This window comes from Paroedura picta, chromosome 16, assembly GCF_049243985.1.
Source record: "Paroedura picta isolate Pp20150507F chromosome 16, Ppicta_v3.0, whole genome shotgun sequence".
Classification (NCBI taxonomy): Eukaryota; Metazoa; Chordata; class Lepidosauria; order Squamata; family Gekkonidae; genus Paroedura; species Paroedura picta.
In genome coordinates, this window is record NC_135384.1 from 9,763,354 (window position 1) to 9,784,185 (window position 20,832).

The window sequence follows — 20,832 nt, forward strand, 5'->3', positions numbered from 1 at the left end:
TGCCAGCTAAGTGGCTATTCTACTAGGGTAAAAAGACAAGATATGTACTTATCCTGCCTCAGGGGGGAGTTTTATCAGCAAAAATCACATGTAGGGAAGGGCTGAACTCCCTTTCTTCAGTGCTGTGACACCAGCCCAAATCATCTCCTCACAGCTGTTTTTTTCAAAGTTAAAAAAAAAATACACCAGAAGATATGATCATGGATCTTAGACACAAATTTTCTTCATATTCCGGTTCCCAACCGACGTTCTCTGGCTGAGAAATTTCAAGAGGATATGAATTTTCAGCATCTTTTCCAAAGGTTGGTTCCCAAGATTCTCCTGGGTTAGTCACAGGAAACGACTTTAAACCAGGGATGGGCAAACTGTGGACCTCCGGATGTCCATGGACTTCAATTCCCATGAGCCCCTGCCACATGGCAGGGGCTCATGGGAATTGTAGTCCATGGACATCTGGAGTGTCACAGTTTGTCCACCCCTGCTTTAAACCAATCAGAGTGGGTAGCATGCCCGAAGTAATCAGACAGATGTGGGCGCAACCGTCCCATTGCGCATGGTGATTTGGGCTGTAGTGAAATCAAGAAGGAAGTCCTATTGGGTGATTGGTCAGGTCGAAGGCACTGAAATGATCCTCTCACAGGAGAGCAACTGTGAGACACAGCAGGAAAAGCACTGCAGGGAAGGGGTTTGGTGGTCCACCATCCCCTGGACCACTTGGATCTTCATCTCCTTGATCACCTTGATCTTCATCTCCTTCATAGGTGCAGTTCACAAAGGTCATGGTGGGTAAATGTTCAGAGATCCAGTTGGCATAGTAAGGCACGAAGGTGTAGACGCCAGGGCGCAAGCGTAAAGCGCAGCCCTGTCCCCAGTTTACGATCCCAGCCAAGACCCAGCCTTGCTCACATGGACAAACCAGGGCTCCTCCTGAGTCACCCTGTGGAGAAAGAGGAAAGAGAGCATTTGTCTGTGGAAAGGGGACCAAAAGCAAGTTATAGAAGTCCAGTCTGGAGGTGACATCCAACCCCCCAACTTTTGGTTGGAAGAGCAGACAACGAGCATCTGGGAAACATGGCATCCAAAAGGAGGCCCATAATTAGCAAACAGTATGCACAAAGTGCAAATTAGGCATCCCGGATTTGGGGCGATCAGAGTATAGCAATCCTGCTATGTTTGCCCCACAGGGTGGCTTACGGGCTGTCCCCCCCCCTTCTGCACCAAGTTTCATAAAAGGAAAAAGGAAGGTGGCTTCTTGTCAGCTGACATCAACGCCATTCACTGTGGACAAGAAACCAGAAGTGACATCACTGAGTCTGGGCAACGGTGTAGGGCTCATCCCAAACTCTGTGGCCTTAACCAATATGGCCCCTTTCCCACACCAACTCACCAACCCTACCCCACCCCAGACAAGAACCTGGCAAATTTTGGGGCCTCTTACATGGCAGGTGCCCTTTCCGCCTTCTGCATTCCCAGCACAAATCATATCTTCCTTGACTGGATTAGGCCCCAGGTCAGATGGTGGATTGTTGTAGTAGTCGTTGCAGGCATCTCTGCCGACGATTGGGACCTCCACTTCCTGAAGGGTTTCTGGAGGGGGCAAGTTCACTGTCAAGAAAAGACATGGGAGACATTTGCATTCATGGAACAAAGAGAAGAATGGTGTATGTGTGTTGTTTTGAATGAATGGCGTTGATGTCAGCTGACAAGAAGAGTTTTTGGAGAGGGCAAGTTCGCTGTCAAGAAAAGACATGGGAGACATTTGCATTCATGGAACAACAAGAAGAAGTTGGTTCTTATATGCCGCTTTTCCCTACCTGAAGGAGGCTCAAAGCAGCTTACAGTCGCCTTCTGTTTCCTCTCCCCACAACAGACATCCTGTGAGGTGGGTGAGGCTGAGAGAGCCCTGAGATCACTGCTTGGTCAGAACAATTTTTATCAGTGCCGTGGCGAGCCCATGGTCACTCAGCTGGCTGCATGTGGGGGAGCGCAGAATCTAACCTGGCATGCCAGATTAGAAGTCCGCCCTCCTAACCACTACACCAAACTGCCAAGGAGGCAGAAGAATGGGGTTGTGTGTTATTTTTGAAGGGGAGGTGAGTCCCTCAGTTCTTGTGATCCCCAGAAGACAAGGTGGTCTGCATATCCCAATGACCCCAGTTAGGTATTTGATGTGGAACACAGTGGCTTGAATTCAGCCAGATTTTCAACTCAATCTCCCCTTTCACTCAATCTCCCTTGGTTATATTTTTGCTTTCAAGAGTATGTTTGATGTTGTCATCTTTCAGAATTCTGAGGTATTTATCGTTTTCTTCAAAGCCAAATTTGAACAATTTGGTATAGTCGTTAGGAGGGCGGACTTCTAATCTGGCGAGCCGGGTCCAATTCTGCACTCCCCCACATGCAGCCAGCTGGGTGGCCTTGGGCTCGCCACGGCACTGATAAAACTTTTCTGACCGAGCAGTGATCTCAGGGCTCTCTCAGCCTCACCCACCTCACAGGGTGTCTGTTGTGGGGAGAGGAAAGGGAAGGTGACTGTAAGCCACTTTGAGCCTCCTTGGAGTAGAGAAAAGCGGCATATAAGAACCAACTCTTCTTCTTCTTCATGTTGTTGCTTGGCATTATTATTGGTATTTTTATTTTCCTGAGCAGCGGATATTTCCCTGTCTGTATTTATTTACATCTCTTGTGGATACGGTTCAAGTCCTGCCTGGGTCATGTATAGAACTGTGGCAAGCCTTCTCTCCCCCCACATGAAAGATGATACCGGCCTACCTTGCACGGTCATTGTGAGAATTAAAGCAAGATCAAACAGGCGAAGCAGGTGGAACCACTGAAAGCATGACACCCACGCTAAGCATTATGACCAGCCTTGGGCTGTAAAATGACATGCCTGAGAGCTGTGAGAAGAAAACTTTGTCGTCAGGAGAAACGCCCCCAAAGAGCCCCCTCCCCAACCGTCTACTTACTTTCCATTTGAATCCGTCCCCATCCAGTGACCCAACACTTTGTTCCATCTGGGTACTTCACAGAAGACTCTGGCAAGCAGATGGAACCGATGTCACTGGTGAATGTTGTGGGCGATGAAAGTTTCACTAGGCCAATGTCTCCCATGGAGCTGACTTTGCCGGTATAGGTAGGGTGGATGATAAAGTCGCTCACGGCAAATATTTTTGGGTTTCCTGAGAGAGGGTTTTGAAGCTCATAGGCTCCCACCACCACCTGATAATCAGTAATGCTCCTGGAAGTAAGAAAACAAATAGAACGGATGAAGGATGCTTGCCCAACTAGACTTGGAATTCCTGTGAGAGCTCAGATCTTGCTTTATGGAGATTACTCCTTGCTGGGGACAAGGGATCTTGTCAAAAGGTCATCAAGAAGAGACAGCCAGGAGAGCCATGAGCTGGTTGCTGTTTTCAAGTGTTAATTACAATCCTAGGCCCTTGACTACTCAATTTGAGTTGAAAACCAGCGTGGACCAGGACCTTGGAGATTGAGGTTCAATCCCTTCTCCACAGGGCTGCCAGTCCCCAGGTGATGACGGAGAGAGCGACTTGTCGAAATTGCAGAAGGCAAACCACCCATGAATTTCAAAAGTGACAATTAAAAATAATTACTACATTTTGAGATGGAGTCTACTGAGTTACTACATTTTGGGGATACTCTGTTGAGCTAAGATGTTAAGGTATGTTGTATGGACAAAATGTTTAGACCTTTTTCTATGTATTATTTTTTTCTTGTAATCTTTATGAACTTGTTCTCATTACTTGTAACTGGCTACCTTAATCTATTGTTTATGGATTGTTTCAATTATTGATCCGGAAAGGAATTTGACAAATTCCTTTGTAGAATACTGATTTGAGTAGGCACCTGTAATAACGACTCATTAACACTTGTCATAACGTATTTTCACTTTGGCAATTTATACGTGTTATGTTTTATTTATAGTTGCTCCACTGAAGAAAATTCTTTTGACAATGCTTAATAACTGGTCCGTTTTGGCATCATTCTGATTTTTGAACAAAGAAGACTACTTCTATGTGATCAACTTTTGTAGCATTTTGTCAGATTCATTGGTTGCCAACCTCCAGGCTGAAGATCTCCTGGGATTTATAATTTATTGATAGATTTTTATACCACCCCTTTCCAAAAATGGACTAGGGGCAGCTGACCATAACAAAATATTTAAAATTTTGTTAAAAGAGCTTAAACCACAGTCAAATAATCCACCCCCACCACCTTTTGTCTCATGAGAATTGTAAGATCAGGATAGTCTGCTGTCCAGTAAAGCATCCAATCTTAAATAATGATTTCTTACTGTCTTCTTTATTTCAAACAATAAATGATGGAATGTCAAAATGAGGTCCCTGGTACTAATCACCTGCTTTCAGTTTTTCATCCATTATATCCTCAAACAATCATCTTTAGTACTCAAACAATTCAATATGCTTCATATGTCTTAATTGAGTTCATATTCCATCTGTTAGCATCACATCAGCTCTCAACTCATCACTCTCACGGAGATCCCTGGTGCCAACTGCTTTCACAATGGGATCTCATGCCAGACTGGCAATAAGTGTGTGGGGCGGGAGCCTAGAAGAGTAGGGAAGATGATTTCACCCCTCCTCAGCCATAGGCCTGGTGGAAGAGTGCCCTGGTTCTATTCAAGGCCAGGTGGACATCTTTGGGACGAGGGATCACCAACAAATGACTATTTGCAGAGCGCTAATTGGGACAAGTGGTCCTTCAGGTACCCAGGATCCAGACTGCATAGGGCTTCAAAGGTCAATACCAAAACCTTGAACCTGATTTGGAACTGGGGATGTCATTCCCAGGTGGGACGTGGGAATACCCTGGAATTATAGCTCATCTCCAGGCAACAGAAATTGGTTTCCCTAGAGAAAATGGCTGTTCCGGAAGGTGGACTCCATAGCATTATACTCCACTGAGGTCTCTCCACTCAGAGCTGGCAGCCCTATCTGGAACTCCACTGGCAAACAATGAGGCTGATAGAGGGCAGGTTGAATATGAGCTTTCCGTAGGATCCTCATAAGGACCTGGGCAGTGGCATTTTGAACCAGTTGTAATTTGTGGGTCAGGAGCAAGGTAGGCCTGCATTGGACGAGTTACAGTAATCCAGACTCACAACTGATCTCTGGGCAAAAGATCTCCCCACTTGCCTCAGGCTCCACTCCTCCAAAATCTCCAGGTATTTCCCAACCTGCTGTTGGCCACCCTAGGATTCATGATCTGCATCAGATACTCACCCAGTCAAGCAGTGAGCTGTTGTCAGCACCCATTGTTTGGCTATGAGGGAGCCTCCGCAGAAGGGCTGGCCTAATCGCAGGAGGCTGACCTGCCAGGGCCATTCTCCTTCCTCAGCCGCCTGCCCCCCAACGATGCGTGTCGAGGACCCTTTCTTCCCACAGACTGAAAAGCGAAGAAGAGGAGTGTGTGAGGGGGAGGGGGAAGGGGAAAAAGCAGGGCAGACAGCAATAAGCATGCCAGGGAACTGTTACAAGGCAGAAACTAATCTCAAATCAGAGTTTCGGAGAGGAGCAGAATTCATTCGTCAACTGCACGGGAGGGAAAATCCATAAGGCTGATGAATTCATATTTATAACAGAAAGAAGTGGGCGGAGAAGTATTACAAAGGCAGGCTGGTTTTTGCATAGAAACATAAACACATTGGCTTATGGAAGTACCCCCCAGTGCATCTAGAGACGTGAGCCCTGGCCCTGGCTCACAACACTTTGTGCCGGTGTAGAGTTTGTTTGTCTTTAAAGTGTCACTGGACTTCAGTTTTGTGGCTACCTCCCAACAGGGCCACACCTCTGGGACTAGCACTGAAGCAAGAAGTGAAGCACATCAGAATACAAACGCTCTTCTCATTAATTTTCTTCTGAATATATGTTGTGGCATTTTCAGAGAGTTCCATCAGGGGAAGCTCTTGAGGCCAGTTGGGCTTTGTGTCTGGCAGCTGTGCTGCATTCATAATTGCTAGTGTGTCTTTTTAAAAAAAGTGTGACCCTCCAAAATCGCACTTCGAAACTGTTGTATGTCAAATGGCAAAGTCAGCTTCTGAAAGTTCAGCAAAACATTTGGAGCCCGTGAGGCTGCTAAAACCGTCGCAATTTACCGGCGCTGCCCCGAATGGCACTGCCGGTATGGAATCAGCCTCTGTCATGCTGTTCTTTCCAACCTGAATTACTCCTGGAAGCTGCTCTGTATGCTGTTTGTGGCACAGGTGACATCTAAAATGGGGACTGGCTGATGTGTGATTCAGTTGCTCAATGTTAGCTGCCATGCTACAACATTAAAAGAACATGAGACTCTTGGATCACACCCCAGGCTCTGAACAGACATCCTTCAACAGGAAAACTGTAGCCACAGGCCCATGTGGTAGTCCTCAGGAAATGCCACCAAGACCAACAAGTGTGTTGTAGCTTCAGCTTTCCTCAAAGATGATGGGAAGATATTGTTTCTTCTGGAAATGTGACAGGAAATCTCTCCAGTTCTCACTTTTGAACAGCCTGTAGTCTTTTTGGCTTTTCCTTCCAACACGGTCAGTTGAAGGGTAAATTAAAAAAAAATTTCTTTGACTGCTGAGGCATTCAATGGCTAAAATTGTGAAAATTCTGATAAATGTTATGAAATCTATGGGGGAAGTAAAAATTCTGCACATAAAGAACATGTAGAGCCTCCTGTGGCACAGAGTGGTAAAGTAGCCGAGATGCTGTCAAGCTCTGCCCATGAGGCTGGGAGTTCAATCCCAGAAGCGGGCTCAAGATCGACTCAGCTTTCCATCCTTCTGAGGTTGGTAAAATGAGTACCCAGCTGCTTGCTGGGGGGTAAAATGGTAATAATTGGGGAAGGGAATGGCAAACCACCCCGAATTGAGTCTGCCATGAAAACGCTGGAGGGCGTCACCCCAAGGGTCAGACATGACTCGGTGCTTGCACAGGGGATACTTTAACCTTTACCTTTAAAGAACTTGTAGAGTAGGGCTGACCTCCCCTTCCTCAGTGCTGTGACCCCAGCCCAATTCATCTCCTCACAACTGTTTTTCAAAGTTTAAAAAAGACAACAAAAGATCAAATCTCCAATCTTTTACATAAGTCTGACCCCAGCACATTTTGTCATATTCTGGTTCTTTACCAAAGTTCCCTGGCTGAGAAATCTCAAGGGAAGATGAATTCGCAGCATGTTTTCCAAAGGACTGTCCACAAGATTCTTCTGTGTAAGTCACAGGAGATGGCTTTAAAGCAATCAGAACGAGAAGCATTCCCAAAATAATCAGACAATTTCTGCATTGTGATTTTGGCCAAAGCAAAAAACCAACACCTTGAAGAAGGAAATTCCACTGGTTGGGTTGTCCTCACCTCCTTGATCTTCACTTCCTTGATCTTCACCCCCTTGATCACCTTGATCTTCACCTCCTTCATATGTGCAGTTCACAAAGGTCAGGGTGGGTAAATGTTCAGAGATCCAGTTGGCATAGTAAGGCACGAGGCTGTAGACACCAGGGCGCATGGGTAAAGCACAGCCATCTCCCCAGCTTACGACCCCAGCCAAGACCCAGCCTTCTTCACATGGACATACCAAGGGTCCTCCTGAGTCACCCTGTGGAGAAAGAGGAAAGAGAGCATTTGTCTGTGGAAAAGAGACCGAAATCAGATTTGAAGAAGAAGAAGAAGTTGGTTCTTATATGCCGCTTTTCTCTACCCAAAGGAGGCTCAAAGCGGCTTACAGTTGCCTTCCCTTTCCTCTCCCCACAACAGACACACTGTGAGGTGGGTGAGGCTGAGAGAGCCCTGATATCACTGCCCGGTCAGAACAGTTTTATCAGTGCTGTGGCGAGCCCAAGGTCACCCAGCTGGCTGCATGTGGGGGAGTGCAGAATCGAACCCGGCATGCCAGATTAGAAGTCCGCACTCCTAACCACTACACCAAACTGGGACACCTGTTGGAATTGGCGGTGATGGAAAGTTACGTCAACTCTCTGTGCGGTTTTCAAGGCAAGAGATGTTCAGAGGTGGATTGCCATGACCTGCCTCTGCATCACAGCCCTACTACTTTTTGGTGGTTTCCCATCCAAATTTGTTCATGGTGATTTTGGCCAAAGTGAAATACTGGCACCTTGGAAAAGGAAACTCCATTGGGAGAGTTGTCCTCACCTCTTTGATCTTACCTCCTTGACCTCCCTACTTAGCCTCTGGCCACCCTGCTTAGCTTCTGACAAGATCATGCTAGCCTGAGCTATCCAGGTCAAGGCCTTGCTGAAATGAGCTTATCTTTTGCTACGCTGGGATCATAAAGCTGGAAAACCATGCAGAGCAGTTGTCAGAATTACTTATACCCACTGCTTTAAACACCGTGAGGCATACTGTTCCCCAAACAGTAATGTGGACCTCAATTTTTTTTAAGGTATTGGATGAAAGCTGTTTATACACCTAGGCTCAGGGTAGATTTTAACCGGAGAACCTTTTTCAAAGCTGCTTATGCTGATTTCTGATCTTGTTTCGGTTTTAGTGGGATGCCATCTGTGGTCTGGGCCCTGCATATCTGACGGACTGCCTCTTATGCCCCTTGCAGGGCTCTTTGCTCTGTGGGTTGAATCTGTCGGTGGTCCCTGGCTCACAGGAAGTACGCCTAGCCTTGACCAGGCCAAGGGTCCTTTTGGTCTTGACCCCGACCTGGTGGAATGAGCTCCTGGAAGAGTTGAGGGCCCTGATGGAGCTATCACAGTTCCACAGAGTCTGCAAGATGGAGATTTTCCATCAAGCATTTGGGTGAGGCCAGGCTGTGGAAGATCTGGGGTTCCTCCTCAGGATGCCCTGAACAACTAGTGCAGAACGTGCGCCTCCCCCCCCCCCCAAGGTCGGCCAGCCATGTATTATCATTATCATTATCATTATCATTATCATTATCATTATCATTATCATTATCATTATCATTATCATTATCATTATCATTATCATTTAATTTTTAGACCGCCCTTCTCCCAATAGGCCTCAGGGCGGTTTACAACATAAATAGTTAAAACACAATAAAATCCCCATAAAACCCCAATTAAAAGTTACATATAACATATAGCGGCGGCGGTCACAATTCTGATCTTAGTTCAGCCTGGAGGAGAGAATAATGTTCAGAAGAGGGTGGCACCAATACAATACATCTAACCATGATCTCGGTGTTAGAGATCTCAATATTGGAGGGGATCCTATGATGGATTAGTGGGAGAGCTGCCCTGGCCTCAACCATATGCCTGGCGGAAGAGCTCCGTCTTACAGGCCCTGCGGAAAGCTGGTAGATCCTGCAGGGCCCTTAGCTCTTCTGGGAGCTCGTTCCACCAGGTTGGGGCCAGGACTGAAAAGGCCCTGGCCTGGGTCGAGGCCAGGCGTACATCCCGTGGGCCCGGGACAACCAGTAAATTCAGTACGCTGGTGTTGGGCTATTTTGGCATGTGTTGGAATGCCGAGTTGGGTGGGGGATAGAACGGGGTTATGCTGCCCGGAGATCTTATGATTTCTATTTTTAACTGATGTTTACTGGGGTTTTATTGTAAACTGCCACTAGCTGGCTTGATCCCGGAGTGGCGGTCAATAAATTCAAATAATAAAATAAATAAAAAACAAGAGGGAAGAGAGCATTTGTCTGTGGAAAAGGGACCAAAAGCGAGTTATAGAAGTCCAGTATGGAGGTGACTTCCAACCCCCAACTTTTGGATGGAGGAGCAGACAACGAGCATCTGGGAGACATGGCATCCAAAAGGAGGCTCATAATTAGCAAACAGTATGCATGAAGTATACAGTATTAGCAAACAGTATGCATGCCTAATGCTGGGAGCGATCGAGGGCAAAAGAAGAAGGGGACGACAGAGAATGAGGTGGCTGGATGGAGTCACTGAAGCAGTCGGTGCAAACTTAAATGGACTCCGGGGAATGGTAGAGGACAGGAAGGCCTGGAGGATCATTGTCCATGGGGTTGCGATGGGTCGGACACGACTTCGCACCTAACAACAAATGCGTGAAGTGCAAATTAGACATCCTGGATTTGGGGCATTTGGAGTATAGCAATCCTGCTATGTTTGCCCACAGGGTAGCTTACCGGCTGCTCCCCCCCCCCATTCTGCACCAAAGTTTCAAAAAAGGAAGGCAGCTACTTAGCAGCTGACATCGACGCCATTCACTGTGGACAAGAAACCAGAAGTGACATCACTGAGTCTGGGCAACGGTGTAGGGTTCATCCCAAACTCTGTGGCTTTAACCAATATGGCCCCTTTCCCACACCAGCTCACTAACCCTACCCCACCCCAGACAAGAGCCTGGAAAGTTTTGGTGCCTCCTACCTGGCAGGAGTCCTTTCCACCTTCTGTGTTCCCAGCACAAATCATATCTTCCTTGACTGGATTAGGCCCCAGGTCAGATGGTGGATTGTTGTAGTAGTAGTTGCAGGCATCTCTGCCGACGATTGGGACCTCCACTTCCTGAAGGGTTTCTGGAGGGGGCAAGTTCACTGTCAAGAAAAGACATGGGAGACATTTGCATTCATGGAACGAAGAGAAGAATGGTGTATGTGTGTTGTTTTGAAGGGAAGGTGAACCCCTCAGTTCCCAAGAAGACACGGTGGTCTTATCTCCCCACCAGTTGGTTATTGGGTGTGGAACACAGTGGCTTGAATTCAGCCACATTTTGTCACTCAACCTCCCCTTCCTATGACAGTCCCCACTCACACAGGTTTTTCTCATGCATGACCCCCAGTATAGCCTTTTTGGGTGTGAGACCCACCCCCCCTTCCTTCTTTCTTCATCAGCAGACCATTTGATTGTCGTTTTCTTCAAAGCCCAGTATTTTGATGTTGTTGCTTGGCATGATTGTTGGTATTGTTATTTTCCTGAGCAGAAGATATCTCCCTGTCTGTATTTATTTACATCTGTTGGGGATATGGTTCAAGTCCTGCCTGGGTCATGTATAGAACTGTGGCAAGCCTTCTCCCCCCCCCCCCCGGCGTGGAAGATGATACCAGCCTACCTTGCAAGGTCATTGTGAGAATTAAAGCAAGATCAAACAGGTGAAGTAGGTACAACCACTGAAAGCTTGACACCCATGCTAAGCATTATGACCTGCCTTGTGCTGTATAATCAGAGACGACCCGTCAGCTGAAGATGAGTAGACAAGAAAGAAATTTTCCAGCTGGCGATGGCAAAAAACTTTATTCAAAGAATAGAATGGGTTCTGAGGTATAAAACCTCATTTTCGTATTTTACTTCATCAGTGAACTTTCTTTTTCAAGGATACTATTGTTTGAATAAAGTTTTTGCCATCGCCAACTGGAAAATTTCTTTCTGGTCTGCTTGCGCTGTACAATGACATGCCTGAGAACTGTGAGAAAGAAACTTTGTCATCCGAAGAAACCCCCGAAGAGCCCCATCCCCAACCATCTCCTTACCTCCCATCCTAATATTTCCCCATCCAGTGACCCAACACTTTGCTCCATCTGGGTACTTCACAGAAGACTCTGGCGAGCAGATGGGCCCGATGTCATTGCTGAATGTTACAGGTGATAAAAGTTTCACTAGAGCTATGTCCCCAGTAGAGGCGTCTTTGCCAGTATAGGTAGGGTGGATGATAAAGTCGCTCACGGCAAATATTTTTGGGTTTCCTGAGAGAGGGTTTTGAAGCTCATAGGCTCCCACCACCACCTGGTATTCAGTAATGTTCCTGGAAGTAAGAAAACAAAATAGAACAGATGAAGGATGCTTGCCCAACTAGTCAGAATTTCTGTGAGAGCTCAGATCTTGCTTTATAGAGATTACTCCTTGCTGGGGACAAGGGATCTTGTCAAAAGGTCATCATGAAAAGCAGCCAGGAGAGCCATGATCTGATGACTGTTTTCAAGTGTAAATTACAATCCTAGGCCCTTGATCCCTCAATTTGAGTTGAAAACCAGCGTGGACCAGGACCTTGGAGATTGAGGTTCAATTCCTTCTCCACAGGGCTGCCAGCCCCCAGGTGATGACGGAGAGAGTGACTTGTCGAAATTGCAGAAGGCAAACCACCCATGAATTTCCAAAGTGAAAATTAAAAATATTTACTACATTTTGAGATGGAGTCTACTGAGTTACTACATTTTGGGGATACTCTGTTGAGCTAAGATCTTAAGGTATGTTTTATTTAAAGGTAAAAGGTAAAGGTATCCCCTGTGCAAGCTTTATTTAATCTCTCTCTGCTCCCCCTTCATCCCGTCCCCCCAGTGGGGTCCTCATAAGGACCGGGCAGTGGCATTTTATACCAGTTATAATTTGTGGGTCAGGACCAAAGGTAGGCCTGCATAGGGTGAGTTACAATAATCTAGACTCACAGCTGATCTCTGTAATCCAGACTCACAGCTGATCTCTGGGCAACAGATCTTCTCCCCTTGCCTCAGGCTCCACTCCTCCAAAATCGTCATGTATTTCCCAACCTGTCACTGGCCACCCGAGGATCCATGATCTGCATCAGATACTCACCCTTTCAAGCAGTGAGCTGCCGTCAGCACCCATTGCTTGGCTATGAGGGAGCCTCCGCAATAGTGCTTCCCAGAGTGCTGAAGGCTGACCTGCCAGGGCCACTCTCCTTGCTCAGCCGCCTGCCCCCCAACGATGCGTGTCGAGGACCCTTTCTTCCCACAGACTGAAAAAAGAAAGAAGAGGAGTGTGTGAGGGGGAGGGGGAGGGGAAAAAGGAGGACAGGCAGTTCCCACTTTTGAACAGTCAGTAATCTTTTGGAGTTTCCCTTCCAATTGCTTATGAATGTTATGAAATATACAGAGGAAATAAAAATTGCTGTCCTCCCCTTCCTCAATACTATGACACCAGCCCAAATAATCTTCTCATGGCTGTTTTTTCAAAGTTTGAAAAAGACACCAGAAGATCAAATCATGGATCTTTTACATAATCATATATCTTTTGCATAATTTGAAGTTTTCTCCCAGCTCTTTCCTTCATATTTTGGTTCCTAACCAAAGTTCCCTGGCTGAGAAATCTCAAGGGAAGATTAATTCTCAGCATCTTTTCCAAAAGCAATCAGAATGGGAAGCATTCCCAAAGTAATCAGACAGAGTTTGTGCATGGTGATTTTGGCCAAGGCAAAAAATCGACACCTTGAAGAAGGAAAATCCACTGGGTGGGTTGTCCTCACCTCCTTGATCTTCACCTCCTTGACCTCCTTGATCGCCTCCTTGACCTCCTTGGTCTTCGCCTCCTTCGCCTCCTTGATCACCTCCTTGACCTCCTTGATCTTCGCCTCCTTGACCTCCTTGGTCTTCGCCTCCTTCGCCTCCTTGATCACCTCCTTGACCTCCTTGATCACCTCCTTGATCTTCGCCTCCTTGACTTCCTTGATCACCTCCTTGATCTTCGCCTCCTTGATCGCCTCCTTGACCTCCTTGGTCTTCGCCTCCTTCACCTCCTTGATCACCTCCTTCACCTCCTTGATCACCTCCTTGATCACCTCCTTGATCTTCGCCTCCTTGACCTCCTTGATCGCCTCCTTGACCTCCTTGCTCACCTCCTTGACCTCCTTGATCTTCACCTCCTTGACCTCCTTGATCACCTCCACCTCCTTGACCTCCTTGATCACCTCCACCTCCTTGACCTCCTTGATCGCCTCCTTGACCTCCTTGGTCTTCGCCTCCTTCGCCTCCTTGATCACCTCCTTGACCTCCTTGATCACCTCCTTGATCACCTCCTTGATCTTCGCCTCCTTGACCTCCTTGATCACCTCCACCTCCTTGACCTCCTTGATCACCTCCTTGGTCTTCACCTCCTTCACCTCCTTGACCACCTCCTTGACCTCCTTGGTCACCTCTTTGACCTCCTTGGTCTTCACCTCCTTGACCACCTTGATACATGCACTTCACAAAGGTCATGTTGGGTAAATGTTCAGAGATCCAGTCTGCATAGTAAGGCACGAGGGCATAGATGCCAGGGCTCATGGGTCTCCCACAGTCATATCCCCAGCTTACAACCCCAGCCAAGACCCAGCCTTGCTCACATGGGCATACCAAGGGTCCTCCTGAGTCACCCTGTGGAGAAAGAGGAAAGAGAGCATTTGTCTGAGGAAAAGGGACCAAATACAGATTTGGGACACTTGTTGGAATTGGTGGTGATGGAAAGTTACATCAACTCTCTGTGAGGTTTTCAAGGCAAGAGATGTTCAGAGGTGGATTGCCTCTGTATCACAGCCCTACTGTTCTTTGGTGGTCTCCCATCCAAATTTGTGCATGGTGATTTTGGCCAAAGTGAAATACTGGCACCTTTGAAAAGGAAACTCCATTGGGAGAGTTGTCCTCACCTCCTTGATCTTCACCTCCTTGATCTCCCTACTTAGCCTCTGGCCACCCTGCTTAGCTTCTGTGATCTGTCAAGATCATGCTAGCCTGAGCTATCCAGGTGAGGTCCTTGTTGGAATTAGCTTCTTAGTTATTTCCTTCTGTTCCCTTCTTTTGCTACGCTGGGAAGATAAAGCTGGAAAACTACGTAGAGCTGTTGTCAGTATTACTTCTATCAATTGCATTAAATATTTTGGAGTGTCCTGTTCTCCAAACAGTCACATGGCCATTCATTTTATTTTTTTTAGGTATTGCATGAAAGCTGTACAGTCTGATATTCAGACACTATATAATAAATATTGAATTTCTTATTTGATTTGATTTCTTGTAGCTCGACCCCCTTGACAGCATAGTAATATTTTGGATTGCTGGGACTATAATGCCCTAGAATCAACTGTCCAAAGCAGCCTTTTTCTCCCAGGAAACGGATCTCTGTAGTCTTGAAATCTCCTGGAATTACAACTCTCCACTGGAGTTTGGCCACCCTATCCCCAACCTTTGGATGAAGGCGTGGACAGAAATCAGCTGGGAGACAAAGTAAGCAAAAGGAACCCCATAATTAGCAAACAATGTTTGTTTCTTATACATGCATGGAATGCAAATCAGGCACCCTGGATTAGGGACAATGGGGATATAGCAAAATCTGCTATATTTGCCCCTTCCATTTCTAAAAATGGGAAAGGGAGGCCGCTCCTTGGCAGCTGACCTCAACACAATGTCACTGTTGGCAAGAAACGAGGAATAACATCATTGGGTTGGGAGCCACAATAAAGGCTTCATTGCAAACACTGTGGCTTTAACCAATATGGCCCATGCCCCACCAGCTCACCTAGCCAGTTGCTAGCATCAGCTGGCAGCCCTACCTCAGCCCAGACAAGAGCCCTTCCAGTTATGGTGCCTCCTACCTCGCAGCTGTCCTTTCCACCTTCTGTGTACCCAGCACAAATCATATCTTCCTGGATTGGATCGGCCCCCCTGCCAAGGGTAGGAGCAACTCTGAACAAGTCATTGCAGTCATCCCGGCTGATGATTGGGACCTCCACTTCCTGAAGGGTTTGTGGTGGGGGCAAGTCCACTGTCAAGAAAAGACATGGGAGACCTTTGCACTCATGGAACAAAGATACAGGAGATGGATGTGGGTGTGTTTAGAAGGGGAGGTGAACCATCCCCCCGCCCAGTTCCTGTAACCCTCAGGAGACATGGTGGTCTGCTGATGTTTGGCACTATTATGGGTATGGTTGTTTTGTTGAGAACCTAAAAGGCTTGAGGAAGCTGCGCCTTTATATAATATAAACGTATTTCGTTTGAATCTTATTTATGGAGCTCACATCTATAAAAAGGTAAAGGTAAAGGTATCCCCTGTGCAAGCACCGAGTCATGTCTGACCCTTGGGGTGACGCCCTCTAGCATTTTCTTGGCAGACTCAATACGGGGTGGTTTGCCAGTGCCTTCCCCAGTCATTACTGTTTACCCCCCAGCAAGCTGGGTACTCATTTTACCGACCTCGGAAGGATGGGTCAACCTTGAGCTGGCTGCTGGGATTGAACTCCCAACCTCATGGGCAGACAGATTCAGACAGCATATCGCTGCCTTACCACTCTGCGCCACAAGAGGCTCTCACATCTATAAAAGTATTTAAAACTTTTTCTACAGGTCGTGCATATATAAGTTAGTTATTATATCCTAATAACCAAAGTCCTAGCATATTTCGACCTATGCAAGTCTTGGACGTCCATATGAAGCACACGCAACTGCTTTCAAACACACCGATATACATAAAATATGTTTTTATATCACTTCTCCATCACCAGCTTCTCTCAGAGCATGTTTGATGTTGTCAGCTTCTAGAATTCCAAGGTATTTGTGATTTTCTTCAAAGCCCAGTGCAGGGATCTGGTTGTTTGGCACAATTATCGGTATTGTTGATTTGTCCCTGAGCAGCAAAGTTCTCCCTCTCTGTATCTATTTGCACTAATTGGGGATACGGTTCATGCCCTGCCCAGGCCAGGTACTCCTCAGTATACAACTGTGGTAAGCCCTAACTCCTCCCACATGAAAGATTACCCCCGTCTACCTTGCAATGTTCTTTTTGAGGAACAAATCAAGATCAAACAGTGGAAGCAGTTGGGCGCTTCGGCCGCCGAAGTGGCCGTTCGCGCCCGAAGCAGTCTGTGCCGTAGCGCAGGGGGTAGGGGCAGTGCGGGCACGCCATCGGCACATGCCCGCAGGCACAGAGGCCAACTGGCATGCCAGGGCCTCCCCTGCCCCTCCCCTGCACTGTGGCGCGGACCGATGCTCCGGCGGCCGAAGCGTCCAACCCTAGGAACAACTGAAAACACCATATGAAAGCTAATTATTATTACTCCCCTTGTGCCGTACAATGACATGCCTGTGAGCTGGGGGAAAGAAACTTTGTCGTCAGAGCAAACCCCGCGAGGAGCCTCCTCCCCAACCATCTCCTTACCTTTCTTCAAAATATGCCCCCATCCAGTGACCCAACACTTCGCTCCATCCGGGAAATGCACAGAAGAATCAGGCAAGCAGACGGGACTGATGTCATGGGTGAACGTTACAGGCGATGAAAGTTTCATGAGGCCAATGTCCCCACTGGAGTCAATGTGGCCAGTGTAGTCAGGGTGGGAGAGGATGTCGCTCACTTTGAATATTTTTGGTGGTTCGGAGAAAGGATTTTGAAGCTCATAGGCCCCCAGAACCACCCGATAATCTCTAGCATCCCTGGAAGGCAGGAAACAAGGGTCAAAATATTTACGGATGATGGATGCTTGCCCAACTAGACCTGGGATTTCTGCGAGAGCTCAAATCCTCTCTTGTGGAGTTTACAAGTTTCATTACCTCTTTTGTGGAGTTTGCAAGCTTCATTGGAGGACCCCCCCCTCCCATGCCTATGTATATCTGGCTCCTCGCTCCCAGCGGAAGAAAAATTGGCCCTCCCGTTGAACAGGGGAGGAGGAGGGAGGGAGGGGACTGGAGATCAGATATGCTGAGTCGCTGTCTATTTATTTGTCTATTTATAGTTGTAAGGGGTTTATGGGGTTTTATTGTATTTTAAAAGTCAGTACCAAACCTTGAAACTGACCTGGAGCTAGACATGTCAGTCCCCAGATGAGACCTGGGGATCCTCTGGGACAATAGCTCATCTCCAGGTGACAGAGATGAGTTCCTCTGAAGAAAATGGCTGCTTTGGAGGGTGGACCCCACAGCATTGTTCTCCACTGAGACGTCTTCAGGTATTTCCCAACCCAGAGCTGGCAGCCCCATTTGGAACTCCACCAGCAACCAATGCAGCTGTTGGAGGGCAGGTCAAATTTCCATGGGGTCCTCATAAGCAGGGGTAGTCAACCTGTGGTCCTCCAGATGTTCATGGACTACAATTTCCATGAGCTCCTGCTATCAAACGCTGGCAGGGGCTCATGGGAATTGCACTCCATGAACATCTGGAGGACCACAGGTTGACTACCCCTGCTCATAAGGACCTGGACAGAGGCATTTTGTACCAGTTATAATTTCCAAATCACGGCCAAGGGTAGCCCCCACATAGAGCAAATTGCAGTAATCCAGTCTTATAGCTCAGAGGTAGTCAACTTGTGGTCCTCCAGATGTCCATGGACTACAATCCCCATGAGCCCCTGCCAGCAAATGCTGGCAGGGGCTCATGGTAATTGTAGTCCATGGACATCTGGAGGACCACAGGTTGACTACCACTGTTATAGCTGATCTCTCGGCAACAGATGTCTTCCTCCTCAGGCTCCACCCTCCCCCAGTTCTCCAGGTATTTCCCAACCTGTCGCTGGACATTATAGGATTCGTGGTTTGCATCAGATACTCACATGTCCAAGCAGTGAGCTGCTGTCAGCACCCATTGCTCGGCTATGAGGGAGCCTCCACAATAGTGCTCCCCTAACACCTGGACGCTGACCTGCCAGGGCCACTCTCCTTGCTCGGCCGCCTGCCCCCCAACGATGCGTGTCAAGGACCCTTTCTTCCCACAGACTGAAAGGCAAAGAAGAGGGGTGTTAGTGTATGTGGAGAGAGGACAAATCAGGGGAGAAGGCAAGAAGTCTGCAAGGGAACTGTGACAAGGCGGAAAATCCTCGAATCAGAGTTTCGGAGAGGAACAGAATTCATCCCTCAAATGCACAGGAGGGAAAATCCCAAAGGGTTGGCTGATGTGGAATTTAACCTCTAAACATTCGCTGCCATGCTACAACATTAAAATAACCGGAGACTCTTGGATCACGCCCCAGACTCCGATCAGACATCGTTAAACGATAAACCGTAGACCCAGGCTCTATCGGAGCAGTCAGGAACACCCTCCGAAGACTCAGCAAGTCTATTTTAACTTCAGAATTCAAGGGCTGGAGCTGATTTTGTCAGAAGCATCAAGTGTTGCCTTCAGCTGGCAGACCAATCTATGCATATAGGAGGAGATGAGGCCAGAAAGTGGAGCTCTCTCCTGAAGTACTGATTACTTGATGGAACATGGATGGACATGAGTGATCCCGTCCAGGGTGCCTTGGCCGCTTTTGTGGACGCCTGAGGCGGCCAGTGCCGTGGTGCGGAGGGGAGGGGCGGCACACACCTGTGTGCAGGTGCCAGCAGGTGCCGCCCCTTCCCTCTGCACTGCGGTGCTGGCCGCCTCGGGATTCCGTGATCACGAAGCGGCCGAGGTGCGCCGGAGGGCCCAACCCTGATCCCGTCAAATGGGGGAAAAGATCCCCTGTGAATGGATCTCCTCACAGGGGGATGAGTAATTGGAATAGCCACAATAATAATAGCCATAATAATAATAGTAATAATAATGATAATAATAAGCACTGCTTTTTTGTACCGCACGTTCTGCTACTCAAAGTGGTTTACAATTGCCTACTCTTCCTCTCGTCACTGGAGACGCCCTGTGAGGGAGGTGAGGCTGAGAGAGCTCTGAGAGAACTGTGAGCGGCTCAAGGTCACCCGCCCGACCTCCTGAGCCTCAAAGCGGCTAACAATTGCCTGCTCTTCCTCTCCTCACAGCAGGCACCTTGCGAGGCAGGTTGAACCGAGAGAGCTCTGAGAGAGCTGAGAATGGCCCAAGGCCACTCAACTGGCTGGATGTGGTGGAGGAGTGGAGAATCAAATCCAGTTCTACAGATTAGAGCAGGGGTAGTCAAACTGCGGCCCTCCAGATGTCCATGGACTACAATTCCCACAAGCCCCTGCCAGCAAATGCTGGCAGGGGCTTCTGGGAATTGTAGTCCATGGACATCTGGAGGGCCGCAGTTTGACTACCCCTGGATTAGAGGCTACTACTCTTAACAACCACATCAAGCTGAACGTACACTGCTCAAAAGGGACAAATGACTTTCTGTGGGGAGCCAGCCACTTCTTGTCCCCACTGAGACTGCCGGCCTGCCACGTCTCCCTAAAGAAGGGAGCAGACGGCAAATGAACAGCTCTGTCCCTCTCTCCAAGAAGGTCCGGTCTCCAAACCAGTCCCGAAACAGCCTACAGCTCTTCCTGGAGAACAGATAAATGGACCGGCAGAGGAGGACATAAATATACAAGATGACTCATTGTTCGCTGTTTGTGCAGTTCAAAGGCGTGGCTCCTCCACCCCCCAAAACACCTCTCCGTACCCCCCCTCCATCTCTGATTTCCAGTAAGAGCATCAAAAGCTGTTTCCCGTGCCAGGTTATGCCTTTGTTTACCTGGAAGTAACCACTCCTTTTGGGCTGTGCGCTTTTGTTTTGACCGCTCATCCGCCCGATTTTCCCTTCCTCGTGTTCTAATGGCATTGCTGTGATTTTATGTGGCCTTTAAGGGAATTTTCCCCCGAGGGCTCCTGTCCAGGTCTGGACCAGGCCTGTCTTCACTTCAGCGGCCTCCACAGAAGGACCTGAAATGGTTCCTTTGTAGCCGCAGCAGCAGGAGGAGGAATGAGCACAGGAGTGGATGGTGTCTACTGGGCTGGAAACTCCCCAGAATCGCAACTGTCCTATATCCGGCAAAGGGAGCTTTGACTCCTGGAAGCTTATACCCTGCTCAAATTTTGCTGGTCTCTCATCTAACTTGGTGTAGTGGCAAGCCGGGTTTGATTCTGCACTCCCCCACCTGCAGCCAGCTGGGTGACCTTGGACTAGCCACAGCACTGATAAAGCTGTTCTGACCGAGCAGTAATATCAGGGCTCTCTCCACCTCACCCACCTCACAGGGTGTCTGTTGTGGGGAGAGGAAAGGGAGGGCGATCCTAAGCTGCTTTGAGACTCCTTCGGGTAGAGAAAAGTGGCATATAAGAACCAACTCTTCTGCTTCTTCAACTCTTCTAACTGGCATCCCCAAATGAACCAACTCTTCTTCTTAACTAATCTCAGAGCTCTCTCAGCCTCACCTCCCTCACAGGGTGTCTGTTGTGGGGAGAGGAAAGGGAAGGCGACTGTAAGCCGCTTTGAGCCTCCTTCAGGTAGA

General features: G+C 48.0%; 1 protein-coding gene across 1 annotated transcript in view; it reads right to left on the reverse strand.

Moving 5' to 3' along the window:
- Nucleotides 1-634: 634 nt before the first annotated feature.
- Nucleotides 635-20,832, reverse strand: part of LOC143825135 (transmembrane protease serine 9-like) — a 36,823-nt gene continuing 16,625 nt past the window's right edge. The window contains exons 11-23 of the mRNA XM_077313159.1: nt 18,219-18,381; nt 16,835-17,106; nt 15,276-15,445; nt 13,881-14,064; nt 13,097-13,846; nt 12,509-12,671; nt 11,449-11,720; nt 10,349-10,515; nt 7,380-7,620; nt 5,265-5,427; nt 2,967-3,238; nt 1,439-1,605; nt 635-937 (exon numbers count right to left, since the gene is read on the reverse strand). Of these exons, the coding sequence (XP_077169274.1) occupies nt 635-937; nt 1,439-1,605; nt 2,967-3,238; nt 5,265-5,427; nt 7,380-7,620; nt 10,349-10,515; nt 11,449-11,720; nt 12,509-12,671; nt 13,097-13,846; nt 13,881-14,064; nt 15,276-15,445; nt 16,835-17,106; nt 18,219-18,381 (3,287 nt within the window). The remainder of the gene's footprint in view (nt 938-1,438; nt 1,606-2,966; nt 3,239-5,264; nt 5,428-7,379; nt 7,621-10,348; nt 10,516-11,448; nt 11,721-12,508; nt 12,672-13,096; nt 13,847-13,880; nt 14,065-15,275; nt 15,446-16,834; nt 17,107-18,218; nt 18,382-20,832) is intronic.